General features: G+C 42.3%; 1 protein-coding gene across 7 annotated transcripts in view; it reads left to right on the top strand.

The window, feature by feature from the left end:
- The first annotated feature begins 332 nt into the window (after positions 1 to 332).
- PRELID2 (PRELI domain containing 2) overlaps positions 333 to 21714 on the top strand; it is a 68055-nt gene continuing 46673 nt past the window's right edge. Inside the window, exons 1-7 of one of the 7 annotated variants that reach the window (XM_019793585.2) lie at positions 368 to 508; positions 4212 to 4352; positions 4991 to 5088; positions 5615 to 5706; positions 13244 to 13301; positions 15414 to 15487; positions 17015 to 17175. In XM_019793585.2, coding sequence (XP_019649144.1) covers positions 13256 to 13301; positions 15414 to 15487; positions 17015 to 17175 — 281 coding nt within the window. In that variant the 5' untranslated portion in view covers positions 368 to 508; positions 4212 to 4352; positions 4991 to 5088; positions 5615 to 5706; positions 13244 to 13255. Of the gene's footprint in view, positions 509 to 4189; positions 4353 to 4990; positions 5089 to 5603; positions 5707 to 13243; positions 13302 to 15413; positions 15488 to 17014; positions 17176 to 21714 lie in introns of those variants that run through there. The other 6 variants (XM_034656211.1, XM_034656212.1, XM_011217633.3 and 3 more) reach the window with 6 other exon arrangements.

The raw sequence follows: 21714 nt of genomic DNA, 5'->3' as shown, positions 1-21714 counted from the left end.
GGCAGCTGCCCGGTCCTGAGTGTCATGCAGTTGTTGACTTTTGTCCCAAGGACCTCAGCAACACGGAGGGTTATATTACAACCCAAACTTGGAGGGCGGACAGTTGCCGTATTTATGATCACTTTTCTTAGGGCTGCTGAGTCCGAAGCTCAGTCGAGGTGACGACAGGAAAGCACTGGCGCAGAGGCCCAGGCCTCAGCGCGCGGGCCGCAGCCCAGCCAGCCACTCCGGGCTCCTGCAGTGCCGAGACCGCCCGGGCCGCCCACGCACCGCGCTGGCGGAAGGGGGCGGGGCGCCACCGTCTGTCTGTTCCTCCGGGAGGACAATAAAGTTTCGAAAGTTTGAAAAGGGAGGAAAAGACCTCCCACGCCCCTTTGGTGGGGCGGGTGTGGACGCCTGCGGCCGCTGCACACCCGGCGCCTGGCGTGCGGGGATGGGGGTCACGGTGGACGTACGCCAGGTGTACAAGTACCCCTTCGAGCAAGTGGTCGCCAGCTTCCTCCGCAAGGTACCCACCCGGCCCGGCCCGGGTCGCGCTCGCGTTCCCCCGGGGCCGCCCCGACCCCCGGCCCAGCTGTCCGCGCTCTGGGGCGCCCGTCGCCTGCCCCTGCCCCTTCCCCTGCCCCCGCGGGAGTCCGCTTTCGCGCACCAGCTGCGGGCTTTGCCTCGGGATGTGCGGGGCGGGGGTGGAAGTGGATTTCCTCGAAGGCTCCCCACCCATCCCTGGGATGAAAGGAAGGCTCCGTGAGCGGCAGCACGTTCACACCCTGCTCCACACTCGTAGGGGATGCAAGTTCTGGAGCCTGGTTAAGGTTACACATGACTTGCCGATCTTTCTAGTACATCATCCCCCCCACCCCCAAAGCCGGTGGGAGCCTGTGGAAGCGGTCACCCTAGTTTATTCAGCACTGTCCCTCTAACCACCTCGCTACTTTCTCTTTTATGAAACGGCTGTGGGACTTGGGGCAGGTAGATTACCCTCTCTGTGCCTTAGTTTTTTGATCTGTGACCTGGGGGAAATAAAAGTGCTAACGCCAAGGGTTGTTGTGAGGAATCAAGTGAGATAATTCGTGTGTAAGTGCTTGGACTGGTGCTTAGGCCTTCAAAATGTTATAGTTGTTTGTACTACTATAACTGCACCCTAGGCTCGATATTCAGTAGTCCTCCTTATCCCAGGGACGCCTCGTAGGACTATGCTCGTGGTAATAGAATAGGAAACTTTGAGAAGTCGAGAGCATCCAGGCCTGGGAGCTGAGACTCTTGAACTGTAGTCTGTCTCTGCCTGTAGTTACTTCATTTGGTCAAGGGTCATCTTCTCTTCAGGCCTCGCTTTCTGCATCTAAGACAGAGTCTTGTATCAGAAGATATTTTAGGTTCCCCTTCAGCTTTCACTTTTTAAAGCAAGATTTGCCAGAATTGTCCTTGGCCTTGGATGGCAGCCACCAGGCAGTATGCTCCCTACACAACCCAGAAGCAAAACCGAGATGCTGGGAGGAGGAAGTTAATTTTTTAAGTGATAAGACCTGACCTCCATGAGAGCGGGTGATGCAGTTGGGGACCCAGGTCACAAGGATTGATGAGGACGCTGGTTAACATGGTGTTGCCATAGAGGCCTGTTTTGTTTTGTTTTTTTCCAGGAGAATGTCAGCTTGTTGATATTGTTCATTGATCCTCCGTGTCTAGAATAGTGCGTACCACCTAGTTGGTGCTCAGTAAAAACTGGTAAATGATGAATGAATAAAGGAATGAAAGCATGGGTGTGGATCTGGTGGAGACTTTGCCTTAGGCCAGATTTCTGGGCCCAAAAGAGAAAAAGTCAACACTCCATTTTTTATTAGGACTGGCAGTCTGGAGTGTGGATTCTCTAATGCCACTGCTCCCTTGGAATGTCTTTCTGGATGCTCTTTACCAAGAGCTGATCTCCGTTTTGCCAGAACTGGAGGAGCACTGGATCCGGGCGTCCCTGATCATCTTCTCGTGTTGGATCGTTACTTCTGCACGTATCTTTTTCCCTCATGAGACTGTAAGCTTCTTGAGGGCAGGACTCACTCCTGCAGAAGCACAGAGCACAGCGCCAAGCTCTCTTTCAGAGGGTACTTTGCTTGTGGTCATGCTTTTGGGCTGAATGCTTTTCTTTCATTCAGCAGGTGTTTAGAGATCCTTTCCTTCCATGTGCCTGGCTCAGTGCTAGGGCCCAGCAGAGAGACCATCGTGGAGCTGATGGTCTCTAGTGGGTGAGACTGACATAAATAAACGAACAACTAATGAACACATACTTACAATTGATGATGTGTGTTTACACAGAGAAATTGCTGTTGCTGGGACCAAATATAGCAGGGAAGGCCTGCTCAAGTCCCCCAGGGTGGCCATTAGGAAAGGCTTTCTCAAAAAAGTGGCCTTTGTCAAATGGTGGCTGAAGTGTGAATAGGAGTTTCTTAGGGAAGAAAGGGGGCTCGGGGAGAAAGTACTTTCATATATTATCATGTTTACTCCATCCAGCAGCTGCGGGAAGGAGTTAGGACCGATTTCCATTTCACTACCTAGAGAAAATGAGGTTTGGAGACATTTAAACAACTTTTCTAAGTTCCCACAGCCAGCAGTTGGGACAGCCAGGATTTCAGCGCACCTGAATCCGAAGTCTCAAGCTCTAGTCCCTGGGCTCTGCTGCCTGCCACATAATAGGCACTCAGTTGATTATTGAGGGAATAAAATGTTCCAGAATCATCTTTGCTGTGCTCTTTATCCAGTCTCAGTTGTCTTTTGCCTAGTCTTCTCTCACGGTTATTCGTCTTGGACCCTTTGTGCCTGATGTAAGGGTATAGTATTGATGTGTGCTAAGCTGAGAAAATACAGTGTTTCAGTTTTCTGTTGCTTTTAACCAGTCACCCCTGTGACTCAGTGGATTAAACTAAAGGTAGACTTTGGGTCTTACAGTTCTGTGGGTGGACTGAGCTCAGCTGGCTGGTTTTTGTGTGCCATGTGTTTACGGCTGAGGTCATTTATAGAGCTGCATTCAGTTACAGTGCGTTAGCATTCTTATACAACACTTGGCCAGGTGTCTGGCGCCTAATAAATAGGATATTTTGGAAGGTAGGGCTAGGGAAAGAGTATTTTCAGAAAAGGCCTAGCAATGGGACAGTGTAAACACTATGGGTGACACTACACTTCCATTCTTTTTATTCACAAAGCAATGCTTCAGAGGGGCTCTGTTAAATTATGAGATGTCAGTGAATCCACTTGCTGTGAGCATTTTCACCTTACATTACTTAAAGCCATGAACTGGAAGTTGGTAGATCTGGATTCTAATCATTGTGCTTTCCCCATTAAAAGCAGTTTTTGGTGGCCTTGGGACACAGTTTTCACCAGTCTGTACTGTGCCTTTGTGCAAATTAGAGAGTCCTCCTCTAGGTGGTGGGCTCCACAAGCTCACAGTCAGTGGGGCTAGTTATGCAAATTAGCAAGAGGGGCCGTTACCGGTCAGGCTCCTGGGCTGTGTAAGCCAGGAGAAATGGAGGCTGAGTGGGAGTTCCAGGCAAGGCTTTATCAGGGCTTAATGCTCCAGTACAAGGGAGACAAAGATTCTGTAGTCTAGCTCCCCAAGGAGAGGCCTGGGAGAGTTTTAAAGAGGCTTAGGCTAAAAAAGGGTCATCAGTGGGGTCCATCTTGGCTTAGATTGGTTCGGTTTTCACAGCCAGCCATCCCTTTTAGGTGCCGGAGGGTTTGCACAGTGTCTGAAGTGGATCAGACTGATTGAAAGCTGGGTGAGGGGGGCTTGTTTGGCGCTTGTGGCTTCTGGCATCTGGCCTTAGTTTCTGATGGCAAGCAGCACCTGCTGGCAGGGCTAGAAAACTGGATTATTGTAGCTTGTTAGCCAGTTCCTGGGTGTGGGGACCCAAGTCTGGTCCCTGCTCTGTCTCAGCGCTCCTTCCACTAGGTGGCTGTAGCCCCCTCTGCCCACTTGCCCGCTTAACTGGAAGACCTTGTGCAGGGAGCAACATGCACAACTGTATATGACAACCGTACTATCTTTATTTCCTATCTGTGTAACAATAATGCCACATACCTCACCTGTCTCCCAGGATTGTTGTGAGGATCAAATGTCTAAGAGTTTGACAAGCATAAGCTTTTTATAAGTGTAAGGTAGTAAGAATGATCTTTGTGGCTAAATATACTTTTATTTTTCTTTTAGTCTTTATGTATTTTTTTGAAAGGAACGCATGTGGCAGAAGGGGTAATCATATGAGGATCTCTCTGGAAGCATTTAATCTGATTTTGCACAGCGGTATGTTTGAAGCCGTTTCAGCACTGAGGATGTTCTGTTTTAAATAGAGTCTACTGATCTTCGTCTTTTGGTATGTTAGGACTCGCCTTCCAAGTTATTATATACTACTATTTTTAAAACCTGAAGAATGTTTGCTCTTCTTACACCTGCCTGTTGGATACCACAGGCAAAATATTAGCTACATGCTTTCAAAGCTAAGTGGCACCTTGAAAACAAACACCACAGAACTCTTTGTTCATGGAATGTAGTGTTTCTCAGTGAACCCTTCATGGGGGAATGCTATGAAACCCAAAATGGTTTATTCATCAGATGCTAAACCGTGGTTTCTGTGCACTATATTGTCAGTGCACCTGACAGTGCATTTAGGCTTCTTTGTATGGCTCTTAGCTTTCTAGCTCTTACCACTTACAGCTGTTTCCTTCCTTTTACTTAAAACCACCCACAAAGAGCGTGCAAGGCTGCCTGGTTGCAGGCTGGAAGCTCGCTCATCTCTACGAGCTCACATGGGCCTGTTTACTGGGCTTGCATTCGTGAACTGGATTCAAACACTCTTTCAGTTTTGTCTACCTAAAATTTAAAGTCATTAAAAAGGACTCAGAGGGCCCTTATGTTGACTGTTTTTTCTTGTTTATTCTCAGTTAAGGCCAAAGAAATTAGGATTTTTCTTACTATAGAGTTGTTGAGGTTGATTTTCTTTCTGTGCTGCAGGCAAAGGAGTCATTGTGAATAGGGTGTAAGCTTCCTGGGCAGAGAGCTTTCATTTGTTCCTGATGCATCCCAAGCACCCAGAGAGATCCTGGAACACAGTAGGTGCTCAGCAAATCCTTGTGGAATGGGTGAATGAAGCACGCCACTGTGGAGTTTAGCCCTGTGTAATTTCAGACTGCGGTTAGTGTGGGGTTCAGGAACATGTCCTTACTTACGGCTCTGTAATAAAATGGCAGATTAAAATAATTTCTTTTTGCTTCAACACAGTGGCCCCGGGTTTTTATTCTTGCCGGGAGCCTGATGTGCTGAACAAAATGGTTTGAGTGTTTACCCTTAGACTCATAAAGGCGATTTATGAATGGCTATTTCTGTTTAGAGTAGAAAGTTGATTGGGTAATTAATAATATTTCCATTTCTGATCCTATCTTTTCTCCCTTGCAAATCTGCCACTTGCTTGTGGGGAACATCTCTTCCTGAAAAGCTCCTGAAATATTTGGGGTGAACCCATATTTCTAAAATAAATGATTTGACAAATGATAGGGCTAGTTTAACATAATGGTTATTTATCTTTTTACTTACACTGTAATAGTCTTTCTTTTATCTTCCTATCCTCAATCCTGCTAGAAGAAGATTAGGTCCGACATGAAGCAGAATGGTGCAAACGGGAAGAGCACGGGCTCTGACATCAGACGGGGGGACGGAGCACTTCTAGCTGTGTGAGTTTGGGCAAGTCAGTTCTTTTTCTATGCCTCCGGGTCCTCATCTGCAGAATATGGTGATAGTCACTGTCTTCTGGCATTGCTGGGGGAAACTAAGTGGATAACGCACATAGTTGCATGTAACACACTTAACTTCATGTCGGCACATAGTAGGTGCTTTAAAGTACGTGTTAAAAATCCTGATAGTAATACTAACAATAATAATTCCTTACACTCATTCCATGAACCTGAAAATAAAAAGCTGGGTGAAGTAGTCTGCACAAGTCTTTACCAAACTGGAGTAATAAAGAGAAGAAAGAGCATGAATAATGGTGCATATTTGAATTATAACTTATTTTTTAAATGTTATTTAAATGATGCAAAAGTGTGCTTGGAAACGTATCTAGTGGTGGCTGTGGCTTAATCAGGTTATAGAAGATAGGGCAGTTTTTAACTATCAAAGCAGTAATAGTAAAACTTTCATATGTCTACTAATGGACATTTATAATGTCTTTGTATCATTTTGCCCCTGGGAGATGAGGAGGTAAATAAAACATGGCCTGAGGCCTCAAGGAGCTTGCTGTCAAGGGGACAGAGGAAAATACATTAATTTTTATCATGAGTGCTTTCTCAGGGGCATATTACAGACATAAGAATGTGGGGCAAGGATCATATTTTTTTTTTATAAGATTTTATTTTTAAGTTATCTCTACCCCACTGTGGGGCTCGAACTCACGACCACCAGATCCAGAGTCACACGCTTTACCGACTGAGCCAGCCAGGTGCCCCGTATTTTAATTATAAATCTATGAGAGCTTTTAGACTACTTAGAGTTTATTGCCTTTTTAAAAAAGTAAATATTCTCTCTAGTCCTCCTACTTTCTGACGCAATGCCTTCCCTAATGCTAGGAGGGAGGAATGTGTCAGGAGTTCTTGTCACATGGCCCCTGAATTGGTAAAGCATGAGCTCGTGAAGATCTAGTCTGGAAAAGAAGAAATATCTTCTAATAATTTTTAAGTCATCATTTAAATCTGTTTGGTTTGCAGAAGGATACTAGGAATATACTGAATGCCGCACCACAGTAAATTGTGAGATAAACACTGAAGTCCTGAAACTAAGTTTTAAAAATGTTAATTTCATTCTTTAGCAGCAAAAAACCACTACTGTTTATTGAGAACCTGCCTGGTGCCCAGGTGTTATACTTTACGTAAAATTATTCCCTTTAATTTCTATGACAACTCTTTGAGATGGATTTTTCCCCCCTAATTTTACGGGTGAAGAAACTAAGGCAGGCTGAGATTAAAGTAATTTGCCCAAGACTCCCACAGATGGGCTTCATACTGCGGTCTCTTGGATTCTAAAACTCAATTCTGTTTTCAACACTCTGTATTTTCATTTTGTTTTTTCTTTTTCTTTTTCTTTTTCTTTTTTTCCTTTTTCCTTTTTTTTTTTTTTGACAGAGTGAGAGAGAGAGGAGTGAGAGAGAGAGTACAAGCAGGGGGAGAGGGAGGGAGAAGGAGGCTCCCTGTTGAACACGGAGCCCGATGTGGGGCTTAATCCCAGGACCCTAGGATCAAGACCCGAGCTGAAGGCAGACACTTAACCAGCAGAGCCACCCAGGCGCCCTATTTCTTAGCTTTTCACTGAGAAATCAGTTGACCCTAAACAACATGGTGTTTAGCGGCCCTGGCCCCGCACACAGTTTAAACTCTGCATCTTTGTAACTTGTGACTCCCCAAAAACTTAACTATGAGTAGCCCTCTATTGACTGGAAATCTTACTGATGACATGAATAGTTGATTAACACATATTTTGTATGTTATGCAAATTCTATTCTGTATTCTGATGGTAGAAAACCTAAAGAAAAAAACATGTTAAGGAAACCATAAGAAAGAGAAAATGCATTTACAGTACTGTACTGCATTTATTGAAAAATAATCCACATAGAAGTGGACCCACGCAGTTCAAACCCATGTTGTTCAAGGGTCCACAGTAATTAACTTACAAAATGTTGCAAAACAGACAAAGAACTATTTTACCGAGCTTCCCCAAATGGGTGTATAATTTTTAAAACCAGGGAATTGGCACTGATACAATGTTAACTAATCTACAGACTTTACTGAAATTTGGCAGTAGTCTGCTCATCTCTTTTTTTCCCGTCTAAGAGTCAATCCAGGATCCCACATTGCATTTAGTTTTCATGTTGTAGCCTCCTGCAACATGGGGCAGTTCCTCAGTCTTTTTTTTTTTTTTTTTGTCTTTCTGGACCGAGGTATTTTTGAAGAGTACTGGTTAGTTACTTTGTAGACTTTGTATCTTTAAATGCATTTGGTTTATGTATGCATTTAACGTTGAGATAGGAGGGTTTTCCTTTGTATCGTAATTTTAAGTTGTTTCCTTCAAAAAACTTTATTATGTCATTGCCAATTATTAGGGCATTTTTTAAAAGATTTTTTTTTATTTGTCAGAGAGAAAGAGCAAGTGCGCGAATGTACAAGCAGGGGGCAGGCAGAGGGAGAAGCAGGCTCCCTGTCAAGCAAGGAGCCCGACATGGGACTTGATCCCGGGACCCTGGATCATGACCTCAGCCAAAGGCAGAGGCTTAACTGACTGAGCCACTCAAGTTCCCTGTTAGGACATTTTTGAATGAATAAGAGTGACGTGACATTGTTGGCCTTTGTTTAGAATCATACCTTGTCCCAGCCAGAAGGGCCTTGAGTGTCCTCTGGTGGCCCCCACCCTGGCTTCACAGATGGCAGTGTCACGGTCTGGACGTCTTGGCCTTTGTTCTTTCTACCTCATCCTACTTCATCCTCCTACTGGTCTGAAAGGGCAAGGAACAACTACTCAAAGATTTATTGACTTAAATATGTTCTTCCTTGATCACTGAAATTTTGATTAACCACGATTCCTTTGATCTTGGTGTAAAATCAACTTTGCTTCCCTGTAAGATACACTATTGCACGTAGCTCGTAAATTTGGCACAGTTTATGGTGATTTGTTTGTTTAGCTAAAGGCCTAGTCAAGATTCAGCAGCTCCACCTCTTTGCACATGCCTGTTTGCAAGCAGCCTGAGCAGCAAAGATTCTTGGAGTGCTTGTAAAACGGAAGTGTTAATATACAGTCTTCTTGTAGGTCCTCTTGGCCTGTGTACGACTAATCATACCGATCTGTGAGCTTAGTTGCCTCTTGTGCTCTCTTGGATAATGCCATTTGGAAGTTGGTAAACAGTGGCTCCTTTAGAGGTCGTTAGCGCTTTTTTGGGGGGCGGGGCAGTGTTAGAAAAGGCAGGCATTGACTTCTGAGCTTTTTGGAAAGTTGCTATTTTAAAAACTCCTTACTCTTAAGAGAAGGCTTTATGAAAGCTTGTATATTTTTCCCTTGTCAATAAGGAAGGTAAATAACTATCTTCATGAAGCTCCTCCCACAAATGTATTGACTGTCATTCCTGTAATTAGATGGGCTCACTTTCTTGGCCTTTCACTTTTCATAGCTCTTTGTTTGTCTTAATGTACATTTTCTTTCTTACCCAGTGTTTTGCAACTTGGGGCCTCTTCCCTTTTATTTATTTATTTAGGCCTCTTACCTTTAATATGTAAAAGGAAATGAAAGCAAGGTATATGATGTTGTAGAGGGGTCTGCATTTTACCCTCATTAGACTGTGTTCTTTGCAGTGGATTGATATCTTGGGGAAATAAAAAGGATTTCTTTTATCATTCTATAAAGGAAGTAAAGTAAGTTCAAAATGAAGTGAAATGTACCTTGGAAAATCCTGTTAGTCCCCCAGAGTATATGGCACGCAGGGCGAATGTACACGGCCCCACGTGGTGATTGTTCTGCCACTACGGTTCGTGATCCACTGAGCCAGATCCTGGGATGGCCAGCATTTTTGGCAGGTGTCCGGGTGTTTTTGCTTCCATGGGAGTTGCTAGTGTGGAGTGGGCATTGGGAAATCTGTGTGAGCCTGCTTGTGTGCAGGCTTCACGTCATTTGCTTTTACGCAGACTCCTTGTCTTAATAGTAGTTGGTAGGCTTACTCGTTTGGGTGAGTACTAAATGCGATAATGCATGAGACAGCCTCTGATACCCCGTGTGGTAAATCAGTGGATGCTCATGACGTCTTTGATAGTCTTGATCCTGACCTAGCCCGATCCGTTTCAGTGTCACACCGTGTTTGAAAAGGTGTCCAGAGAAACCTGTCCACTGCCTCCTGCCTTCTCAAATTGGCATTCCTGGTGATGACCCTCTCTGAGAGCCTTCCCTCTCTCAACCCCTTATTACCTGACTTCAGGGGAAGGTTCATGAATTAACTTATGAATATTCAGGTTACCACAAGATGGCGTCAGATCATTTCAAGTAATGCCAGGTAGGGGGAGCCTCAGCCCAATAAATCTTTAAATTTAAAAAAGTTAGAATATATGCCTTTCACGTCATGGTATTTAGCTATTGTAAATAAACCTCTCATTTCTTTTCCCATTCTCATGTGGAAACAGGAGGCTCGTGTCTATTCAACTCCCCAAAGTAGTTGGGTAGGAAAATGACTTGAATCGTGCAGATAATTTTACTAAAGTGAATAGTTCAGAATCTCTTGTGTTTGACTGAAACCTTCATTTTACTTATTATTTATAAGCATTTTCTAATGGGTGAGCTTTAGGTATTTTACAGTGATCCCTCTCCACAATTTCCCATTTCCTTATTATCCCTTAGTCTGATTTATTTTTTCCTGATAATGTTTATTTTTTTGTTTCTTTCCCCAACTAATACGTAAACTCTGTACAGTTTTGTTTCTTTCTTTACAACATCCTCAGTGCCCAGAACTGTGTCTGGCATGGTAGGTATTCAAAACCTCTTTTTTTTTTTTTTTTTAAAGATTTTATTTATTTATTCGACAGAGATAGAGACAGCCAGCGAGAGAGGGAACACAAGCAGGGGGAGTGGGAGAGGAAGAGGCAGGCTCATAGCAGAGGAGCCTGACGTGGCTCGATCCCATAACGCCGGGATCACGCCCTGAGCCGAAGGCAGACGCTTAACTGCTGTGCCACCCAGGCGCCCCTGGTATTCAAAACCTCTTAAATGAAGAATGAATAGACAGTTTTCACTATTGTTTCAGTCAGTGCCCTTTGGCTTAATAAGAAATCTTAAAATTATGTGAAAGTGTGAAGTTTCTGTGTTTATATTCTTTAGGAATTTCACTGATAACTTAGTGAACTAATCAGAACTTGAAAGCTTTTATCACTATCCTCCTCTGGTGATTATATTTCAGATCTCTTCCATAATTTAGTTCAGTAATCTTCCTACAACTTAAGTATGTTTGTAATATTCAGTCAGGAAGTATTGAATACAAAATGAGCAAACTAGGACTAGTGAGGGAAATACTTTCCGACTTTCATTTTACCTTAGTATGAAAGTTTTTGTTCACGCCCACAAACACACACGCAATGCAGGGGATCTGTGTGAGGTGGAGATATTTTCCTTGCTTCATGGGTGCTCTGTAAGTGAGGCCCCTTGCCACAAACAGAGTAGCTGAACTTGACCCTCCCTAGTGGACATTATCTGAAGGTTAAACTTCAAGAAAACAGTCATCGTAATTTTGAGTATTTTTTTCTGGAGCAAAAATGAATTGAATGAGTGAATGAATGAATGAATGAATGAGTACTTACAAATCCACTTTGTGATTAATTCTCAAGATTGCAGTTGCCAGGATGGAAGTGTGAATGACAGAGTTTATGGCATGGGGTCTGATGAAGTGTCGAGCCTGCTGAGGACTGACCTTCTGTGTTCTCTCCTCAGATAGGCCCCAAGCAAAGTGAAGTTTGTTTTCCAAGTTGAGCCCTGAGGTCAGCGAGGTTCATCTTCCTAATCACTCATTCAGCAAAAATTTGTTGAGTGCCTACTATGTGCCAGATACTGCTAGTGGTAGAGATAGAGGAGTGACTGAAGTAGATCATAATCCTTTAATATGTGTGAAAGTAGTGGACCCTCTTCTCTGAAGATCAGCCAGTTAGCCAATGTCTCTGTCTCACACATGCGTACGCACACGCATGCACACATGTATGCATGCAGGTAACTGCTGTGTGATGGGGAGACCCACACTCACTGAGTTGCATATACCACTTCCTGGGGTTCCACAGACTTGAAGCTCAAGTTCACTGAGTGGACGGCCCCTCTTCCCCTGCCTGTCAGCCTCTTCACTGCTTTCATCCCCCCTTGGCACTTCATGATGTCTTGGATGAGACTTCCTGTAGTTTTCTTTTCAGGTTTGGTCACGCGATGAGGCAGTATAAGCTTCTGGACAAAGCCCAACGGTGCTCAGCGGGCGTGATCAGGGGCCACCTTGTCCTGTGGCTTTGAGGAAGTCACTTCCACTCCTGAAGTCTTCCTCTTTGCATCTGAGCAATAGAGAGGATCGGATTTGAGTAATTCTGAGGAGATTTAGGGGTAGGTTAGGAAGGCGGGCTTAGAAGGCACTAGAAAATATCTGTGGGTAAATTACAGTCTTGGTGCTCTTTAGCCGAGTGATTTTGAGCAAACTACTTCGTTTATCTGGGCCTTATTTTTCACATGTGAGAGGGAGAAAGCAGCATATACCTCATGGTACTAATTTGAGAATTAAACTGAAATAATGTATGTAAATGGTAGCTTTTTTCCCCAGGACAAAATGGTAGCTTTTTTCCCCAGCCTTTTTTTTTTTTTCCTGTTTGTTTGTTTAGTTTTTCATTATATTATGTTAGTCACCATACAGTACATCATTAGTTTTCGATGTAGCGTTCCGTGATTCATTGTTTGCGTATAACACCCAGTCCTCCAAGCAATACGTGCCCCCTTTAATACCCATCACTGGCCTGTCCCAATCCCCCGCTCCCTCCCCTCTGAAGCCCTCTGTTTCCCAGAGTCCATAGTCTCTCGTTTTTCCAGCCTTTTTATATCCAAATTGTCTTTCAGGGGACTTAATAAATGATTTATTGAGCACCTGGAGTAGATTACTTCTAGAATTGTTCTCCTGTGATGCTGGCCCAGCTGCCAGGCAATGGTATACGATCATAGTGAAAGGTTAACTTTGTATTAGGCCTGGTTTAATTTTACGCTCTCCCACTGACTAGCGGGGTGATCCTGAACTCTGATCTTTATTCAGTTTCCATTTCTGACAGATGAGACCATGATAATACGTGATTCAGTCACAGCAGAGAGGCTGTTTTGGGATTTAAACAAGATCTTGTGGGTAAATAGAGCATGTAGCCCAGGGCACTGCACAGAGGCCACTCTTCACTTATGTGAGGCTGGTTCCGTAATTAACCTAGTGTAACCTCACCCGCCCTTCTCCTCCCAGGGCTAGGTTGGATCTCAAGAAGGTTTTCCCTGGATTTTTGCAGGTTCAGTAATGATAGCTTCTCACTTATCTAGGCCCAAGTAGTAAAGTGAAGAGCCTTGATTGAAAACGGGCCTTAGAGGTTCCTTGGAAAATATGTACTGTTCTGCAAAGAACTGGGGTTGCTGGGAAAGAATTCACTTTGGTAAAAGATGAATGGTAATTCTTCTTTATGTGTTTTCATTTAGTATCCCAACCCCATGGATAAAAATGTCATCTCTGTAAAGATTGTGGAGGAAAAAAGAGGTAAGTTCTCTGAATATACCTCACTTTGGTGATGATCATTAAGTGATACTGATTTTTGTAAAGGTGTTTGTGTGTGTGTAGCCTGTTACTTTTTAAACAGATATATGAACAGGTGTATTTCTGTATTTGAAGTGACAGAAAAGAGTCCCCAGCACTTACAGCAGTAGAAGGCTTGCTTAATATGCTCTTGTCACTCTCTCAATTAATAACTGATGACAGTAGTAACGGCTAACATTTCTGAGCAGTTCATATGTGCCAAGCACTCTCACTCTTATTAACTCATTTACTCTTCAGACTAATGTATGGTGTATGTATTTTTATTATTCCCATTTAATGTATGAAGAAACCAAGGTACAGAGAGGTTAAATAAATTGCCCAAAGTCACATAGCTATATCCCTTTAATATATTCGTATATCATTTCGTAGATGGCAAAGTAGTTGTGATTAGTAGCATGTATATAAAATGTGACTATAAAGTGACTAGATTATGGAATCATAACTGTACTTGACAGCGTGGTTCCACATTGACCAGAACAGGAGTTGATGAACTATGCTTGTCCTGCTTTATGTTGTGAATAAAGTTTTATTGGCATACAGCCATGCCCACTTGTTTATATATTCTCTATGGCTTCTTCCTTGCAACAACAGCAGAGTTGAGTTGTTGTGACAAGACCATCTGGCCCACAAGACCTAAAATATGTACCGTATGGCCCTTTACAGGAAATGTTTACTCAACCCGGAATTAGAGTGTAGGAGTCTTCACTGCTTGCTGTCATTTGTATCTCTCTGAAAGCACGTTCATTGTCCTTGCTTGGACTTGAGAACGGGGCCATGCGGAAAGCTCTAGTAAGGGACAGAAGCAGTGTATAAACCCTTGGAGACACCCACACCCACTTCCGACATGCTCTTGAGCCTTCTGAGAAAACAGATGATATGCCGCTGTTCGTCACATGACTCTGAAGTCTTCTCTGTGCCTGATGAGCGTGAGACTGTCTTTCGCTTGTGAGGGCCTTTTCTTCATGTCCATAATTCTATAAAGAATATTTTTAAAAACTTTTTTTTTTAAATATTGGGAGAGATGTGTTATTTGGCATCAGAGAAATCTGATTTCAAGGCCTGATTTTGTTACTACCTGCATGACCTCACTTCTTGAAGACTTAGGTTCTTCATTTATTAAATGGGAAAATAATAATAATCCTGCTTTTAGATTGTTGTGCAGATCAAATGAGAGAACAATGTGCACATCCCAAAGTGGTATAGAAGCACTAATTATAGTTTCTAGCATTGACAGGGGCATCTTTGCCCCCATCTTTGCCCATTTTAGGTATGCGTGCTACAAATGTTGGATGGGATGGCTAGAGAAATGCCAGCAGGCAAGGAGATGAACCCGCTTCTCAACCTGGCACTGGCTTCTGGGCAGTCCGGGTGGTTGCCACAGTGTTCAAGGCTACTCTAGCCGGAGCTTTGAGAAACCCTGTAGGAGCTTGGCTGGGTCACATTCATTTACAGGGCAAAAGACAACACCTCAGAGGTTATTCTTTTCTCTGAACCTGTTTCCCTTTTTCTTAATTCACATGTATTTTGTGTTTTTTACATTATTGGTGCTATTCTGGAAACTTAGTTCCAAAACAGAGTAGTGCCAGTCACAGGGAAGCTTTTTCCCTATGAGTAAAGAGTATGATTAATATGATTAATTATAGATTTAAATTTTGTAGCCAGAAGCCTGTGCTTGAAAACATGGTTGGTGCAGAAAGTGGCAGAATGAGATTCTCCATTTTTTGTTAAAATATTCTCTTTGTTGGCCCTTGTCACTGGAGTGTTGACATTCATAGTCCAGAGCAGTGAATGGTTTGCAAGTCTTTCTCCTTGACTTTAGAATGTGCACTGTGAGTTAGCTGTCTTACCCTTATTCCTTGACCACAGATGAGTGTATTTGGAATGATTTGGCCCAGAAAAGTGGTCAGGGACACTGAGTTTTGAGTTAAACATTTTTTCTCTAGGAATTCTACTGAAGTTTTAGAAAATCGACATCGACGTGAAAAGTTTTATCGACATAGGACAAGAATACAGTTCCTTAAAAATTTTTTGAGTGTAAAAATTTTCTGTTTCTAGATGTGTCAACAGGGATCATCTATAGAAAGAGGATTGCAGTCTGTCAGAATGTGGTTCCAGAAATTTTAAGGAAGGTAAATTCATTTTAAAATTTAACCAGATTTGGGTGATTTTCACGTAGTCCTGGAAAGAGACAGCATTTTCTGATGTACAGGAGTGTTAGAACTTTCCCAGTTGTACCTCATAGTCCCTCAGAGGGAGAAGGCACTCTCATATCTAACCTCAGTTTGGCAAATGCCACCAGAGATAGGTTTTTTCTGTCTATTTTTGCTTCTCTTTTGTGGAGGGCCCTTAGTAGACATAGAGATGGTCTATAATTATTGTAAAGCTACCTTGGACACATTGGATGAAGTGACCAGCTTTTCTCATCTGTCCGTGGTGAGATACGACTCCTAGATCAGAATGATCAGAAATGGGCAGATGGTAAATATTTAGTCTCATCTTCAGCAAGGAAGATAAAAACTTCAGTTTCTGTTTCACTGTCAGAGCGTATAGTTATTTCAGGGAGTATAATGTTCTCAGTGCTCTCTGTAAGTCTTTCCGTGCGTGTTTGTGTAAAGTAATGGTGGTGATGATGAAATCTTCATGATAGCAAATTCTTTTCTCTCTTTGAAATTCTTAAGCACTCTGGTGATTGTTGGCAAAGGTAAGTGAGAATTTTTAATAACATTGCTTAAGTCGCAGTGGGGTTTTTGACAAGAGTCCTTTTAGAATCGTTAGGAAATAAGAGGAGAGCATGTTGGCGTACACTTCTTACGATGCCTCAGATGGTGGTTTCAACCCGGAAGTGGTTCCGTTTGTGGTGGAGAAGCCAGTTAGCTTGTAGATCCCAATGCTGTGCTCTTTGCTCTACGTAATAAAAAGGGTGGCTTCTGTCACTTCCTTGTCATGCATTAAGACTCTGTCACGTTCTTTGAAGGAAAGAAAGCCGATGTGACAATGAAAAAGAACTTCATTTTATTTTCCACATGGTAAAATGTGTTGCACTGTGTGCAGCAAATTGTCATTGGCTTTTCCCACAAGGTGTATACCGTGCCTTTGCCCTATATACATGTTTTGAATCTATTATTTAAAAAGGCGTTCAACTTTGTCTTGTTTCTCAAGTCTTAAATAATTTAAGGACACCTCTGACTTGTACAATGCTGCCTTTGTAGTTTCCCATGTCTTCTCCACCTTGGCAAGCATACATTTCGAGGTACTGGACAGAGTTTAAAATGAAGAAAATATTTTATCTGATATTGTCCTGCATGCGAGCCCGTAAGTGAGCCCAATTAGAATCCATCAATTTAAGAAGACCATAACCAGCCCTAGAGGAGACACGAAGGAGGCTGATAATTTCCTTGGTGTTTAGCAGTTAGGGAAATCAGGCCAGGGACTGTACAGCCTGCATAAATCCTGGGCCATTTGCATGTCCTCGCCAGCATTTAGTAAGGTCATAGTGTGTTTGATTATCGAGGACTCACAGCCATTGGTGAGCCATCATGTGTATGTGAGCGTCACTTGTGCTCTTCGTTATCCAAGCCTAAAAGCAACTCTGGACTTAGTCTTTATGTAGCTTGCCCTTCCTAAATTGAGAAAGCCGTCCACTCTCTGTTGGACAGGTGAGCATTTTAAAGGTACCTAATATCCAGTTGGAAGAGGAATCGTGGCTCAATCCTCAGGAAAGAAACATGGCTATCCGGAGTCACTGCCTTACGTGGACACAGTATGCATCCATGAAGGAAGAGTCCGTCTTCCGGGAAAGTATGGAAAATCCAAACTGGTAAGATCAGCTGCGTGTGTGTGTGTGTGTGTAGGTTGGGTGCAGGGATGCACAGATGACTGCATGTATTAAAGAGCTATGATTCCATACTCATAACCTCCATTTACAACTCACGTAAGGTACGCATTATTAATTTTTTTATTTTAGAGAGAGATCATATGCACATGCGGGCAAGCGGGGGGAGGGGCAGAAGGAAAGGGAAAGAGCATCTCAAGCAGGCTCTATCCCCGGTGTGTGGGCTCGATCTCACGACCCTGAGATCATGACCTGAGCCGAAATTAAGAGTCAGACATTTGACTGACTCAGCCACCCAGGCGCCCCACATTATTTATTTTTAATCCTACATGTAGTTAATGAATAGATTTCCCTTTGGGGGAAAAATAACAGGGATCAGCTCTGTTCTGATCACCCTGTCCAGTCTTGGTGCCTTTTTGCTCTCTCCAGAGGCAGTCAGTGTTATCAGTGTGCTGAGGATTCTTCCAGACTTTTAAGAGATACCATTAGGTACTTACATGTGTATTCACAGAGCCTGTATAGCAGAGTTTTGTTATCTTTTTACGTATGTGCTTTCATTCTGTGTCAGTCATTGTGTACTTACCTTTTTTGCTTAATAGAACTTTATCTACTTAAGATATATAAAATCTAGCTTATTCCTTTATAGTATTGTGTGGTATTCAATCCTATGATTATACTACATCTGTTTAGCTTTTTTTTTTTTTTAAGATTTTATTTGAGAGCGAGCTAGAGAGAGCACACATGTGTAAGCACATGAACCGGGGGGAGGGACAAAGGGAGAAGCAGACTCCTTGCTGAGCAGGGACCCTGAGATCATGACCTGAGCCAAAGGCAGACACTTAACTGAGACACTCAGGTACCCCCCCCCCCCTTTTTTGGTAGAGGTTCAGATGGTTTCCAGTTTCTCTTTATTACAAAAAGTAGTATAGTATTTGTGAAGCATATGGTCCTTACATAAGCAATATGTGAATGTTTCTCTAAAGGAGAAGTTTTAATTGTTAGGTTTATTGAGTATATTATTTATATACAGCAAAATTTATTCTTAATGTACAGTTCTATGAGTCTTGACATAGTTGTGTAAACATTGCCACTGTCAAGCTATGTAACACTTAAGGAAGATTTTAAAAAGCTATATGCCAAGACTATTCAATGAAGGAAGAATAGTCTTTTCAACAAATGGTGCTGTCACAACTGGGTATCCACAAACAGAAGAATGAAGTTAGACCCTTACCTCATATCAAAAAGAAAATTAATTGAAGGTGGATCAAAGACCTAAATGAGAATTAAGACTTAATACAACTTTTAGGAGAAAACAGGTAAAAATCTTTGTGATCTTAGATTAGGTAGTGATTTCTTAGATATGATGCCAAAAGCCCAAGCAATGAAAGACAAAATAGGTGAAATTGATTTCATCAAAATTAAAAACTTTTATGCTTTAAAGGACACTGTCAAGAAGGTCAAAAGACAAGGCAGAGAATGGGAGAGAATATTTGTAGGCCATATATCTGATAATATATATACATCCATAATATGTGAGACTGAATAACATATAGAATTGTTAAATTATATTGTACACCTGAAACTAATAGAACACTGCATGTTAATTATACTTAAATTTTTTAAAAAAGCCTAATTAAAACATGGACAAAAGATTTGAGTAGCTGTCTCTCCAAAGAAGATGTGTAGGTGGCCAATAAGTGCGTGAAAAGATGGTCAGCATCATTCTGTATCCAGAAGTGCCAATCAAAATCACAGTGAGAAAGCACTTCAAACCTGTCTAGGATGGCTATAGTAAAAAAGATAAGACAGTAACAAGTGTTGGAAAGGGTGGGGAGCAGTGGGAACGCTTACACAGCACTGATGGCAATGTGAATGGAGCAGGGCCTCAGGAAGTTAAACATAGAGTTACCCCTGGACCCAGCAATTTATATTCGGTTGAAAGCATACATGAAAACACAAAAACTTGTATAGGAAATGTTTATAGTACCATTAATCATAATAGGCAGAATGTGGAAACCATATGTCTGTCTACTGATGAATATATAACCAAATGTGGTATACTTATAAATGGAATATTATTCAGCCATAAGAATGAAGGACATGTGCTATAATGTGGACGAAGCTTGACAATATTATGCTAAGTGGAAGAAGCCAGTTACAAAAGGCCACAGAGTGTGTGAATCAATGTACTTGAAATGCACGGAGTTGGTATGTCCATAGAGACAAACTAGATTAGTGGTTGCCATGGGCAAGGAGGGAAAGAGTGGGCAGTGACAGCTAATGGGCATGGAGTTTCTTTTGGGGTGATGAAAATGTTCTGGAACTCATGCTGATGGCTGCCCAGCTCTGAATATAGCAAAAATAATGAGTTGGTCGTCTTACCTGGACTCACGCCTTGGCTCGGCAACTTCCTCTCACTGTGCGTGTTATTTAACCTGAGCTTTAAAACACTGCAGGGGAAGGATCTAGCTTTGACCTTGATATGGTAGGTGTCAATAAATATTGGCCCGAGAGTTCATTTCCCTTAAGCCAGCAGTTCCTATTAACATACTTTAAAAAAATGTTTGCCAATATAATGGCGAGAAGCGATAATTCCTTTTTGAGATACGCTTAAAAACAAAAGCAAAATAAAACAAGTGTTAATAGTGATTATTGCTGTGAGCTCTGATTTCAGAGGATCATGTTTTTCATTTTTTTGTATGACTTGAATCTTTTATTCACCTGTCATTTTAATGGAAATAGTAAGACTCTCAAGCTCATATAACTAAAACCCCCAAATTTAAAATCCATTCTGGAGTCCCATCACTTGTATGGATCATTACTGCTTCCCGTAATTTCGGTCCTGTAGTGGTAATTCTCACATGGTCCAGCCGCACACCGAAGGAGTGTGAAAGCCTCGTCTCGCTAGCCTCTGAGCGGATTTGCCTGGGACCACTTAGTGATGGCTTTTCCTCTGCCTTTACCATTGCAGGAGCTTCACATGGAACGTGGGTGTTTGGAATTAAGTATAAAAGCGGTGGCCAGAGTATAGGGGAATCTTTTGTTTTGGGGGTTTTTTTGTATGTAGAAGTAGTAAAAGGACTGAGTTGTCTGATTTTATACAGAAAACACAAAAGCCTTTCACCCACCTTGTTTTAGTGTCAGTATTCTCAGAGATCCAGTCTATTGGCTAGTTTGAACTGGACCTTTATCAGTGAAATGTAAAGTGATAATTGGCTCTGAGAATCCAAGGAAAACATCCTTCAGGACCTTTTCCCTTTGTGTCTTTTTAAAAAATTATTTTTCTAATACTTTGATTCTGGAAAATATGATACATGTGTCTTATAAAAAATATTAGGGGCGCCTGGGTGGCACAGTGGTTAAGCGTCTGCCTTCGGCTCAGGGCGTGATCCCGGTGTTATGGGATCGAGCCCCCACATCAGGCTCCTCTGCTTTGAGCCTGCTTCTTCCTCTCCCACTCCCCCTGCTTGTGTTCCCTCTCTTGCTGGCTGTCTCTATCTCTGTCGAATAAATAAATAAAATCTTAAAAAAAAATATTAAACAGTTCTGGGGGAAAAAACCCAGTTTTCATTACCTAGCAATAGTGTCTATTTACAGAATTTTCTTAGTTCATTCCTAATTGGCATTTAGATTGTTTCTGCATTTCTTTGCTGTCACAAATAATGCTGTGATGAAATCCCTATTATTACGTATTTCTGTAGTTATTTATTAACCTTTTAAGGTAGATGGAGCAAATTTGGATTTCTGGGTCAAAGGTTATATGTATTTTATATTTTGATACATATTATCAGATGGTTCTATAAAAGGGTTTGACCAATTACACTTCCTTTTTCCTTTGATTTGTTATTTTTTTGTACTCGCCCACTCTCTTTTTAGATTTTTGATATATCGGGCCAATATTTATTGACACCTACCATATCAAGGTCAAAGCTAGATCCTTCCCCCGCAGTGTTTTAAAGCTCGGGTTAAATAACACGCACAGTGAGAGGAAGTTGCCGAGCCAAGGTGTGAGTCCAGGTATCATGGATACCACCTTGAGCAACGTGGTGAGGTAGGAATATGGACATGAATAAAGGATGTATTTATGTCAAACTGTATAGAGTGCTTTGGATCCCCGGTTATGGAGGAGGGGTCTTGTCCTTTCAGCAATCAGCAGCCGCATGAAGGTTTCTGAGCAGGGGTTAATATGATGAAAGCTGTGGTCCAGACTCTAGGCAACTTGTTTTCTTAGCTCTTGACATGGCTTTAAGCAAGGCATTTTAGGCAGACATTCGAAATGAGTGGGTGATCTTGGGGGGACATCAAGGAAAAGACATTATTTCTTTCCCCTCCTTTGCCAGGGAATATGACAACGATGGCTAGCCACTATACCCAGAAGATGAAATATGGACAACCCTTTTTTTTTTTTTTTAAGAGAAAAAGTTGTCACAGCCGTTGAGTCTAAAATGAGACCCTCAGGCTGTGTGTTGGTTAGCAGGTGTGGGTATGTGATGGGAAACCAGGTGTCATTCTGTCCCTATACAT

This window comes from Ailuropoda melanoleuca, chromosome 3 (genome assembly GCF_002007445.2).
Source record: "Ailuropoda melanoleuca isolate Jingjing chromosome 3, ASM200744v2, whole genome shotgun sequence".
Taxonomy (NCBI): domain Eukaryota; kingdom Metazoa; phylum Chordata; class Mammalia; order Carnivora; family Ursidae; genus Ailuropoda; species Ailuropoda melanoleuca.
This window is presented reverse-complemented; position numbering and strand designations above follow the sequence as displayed.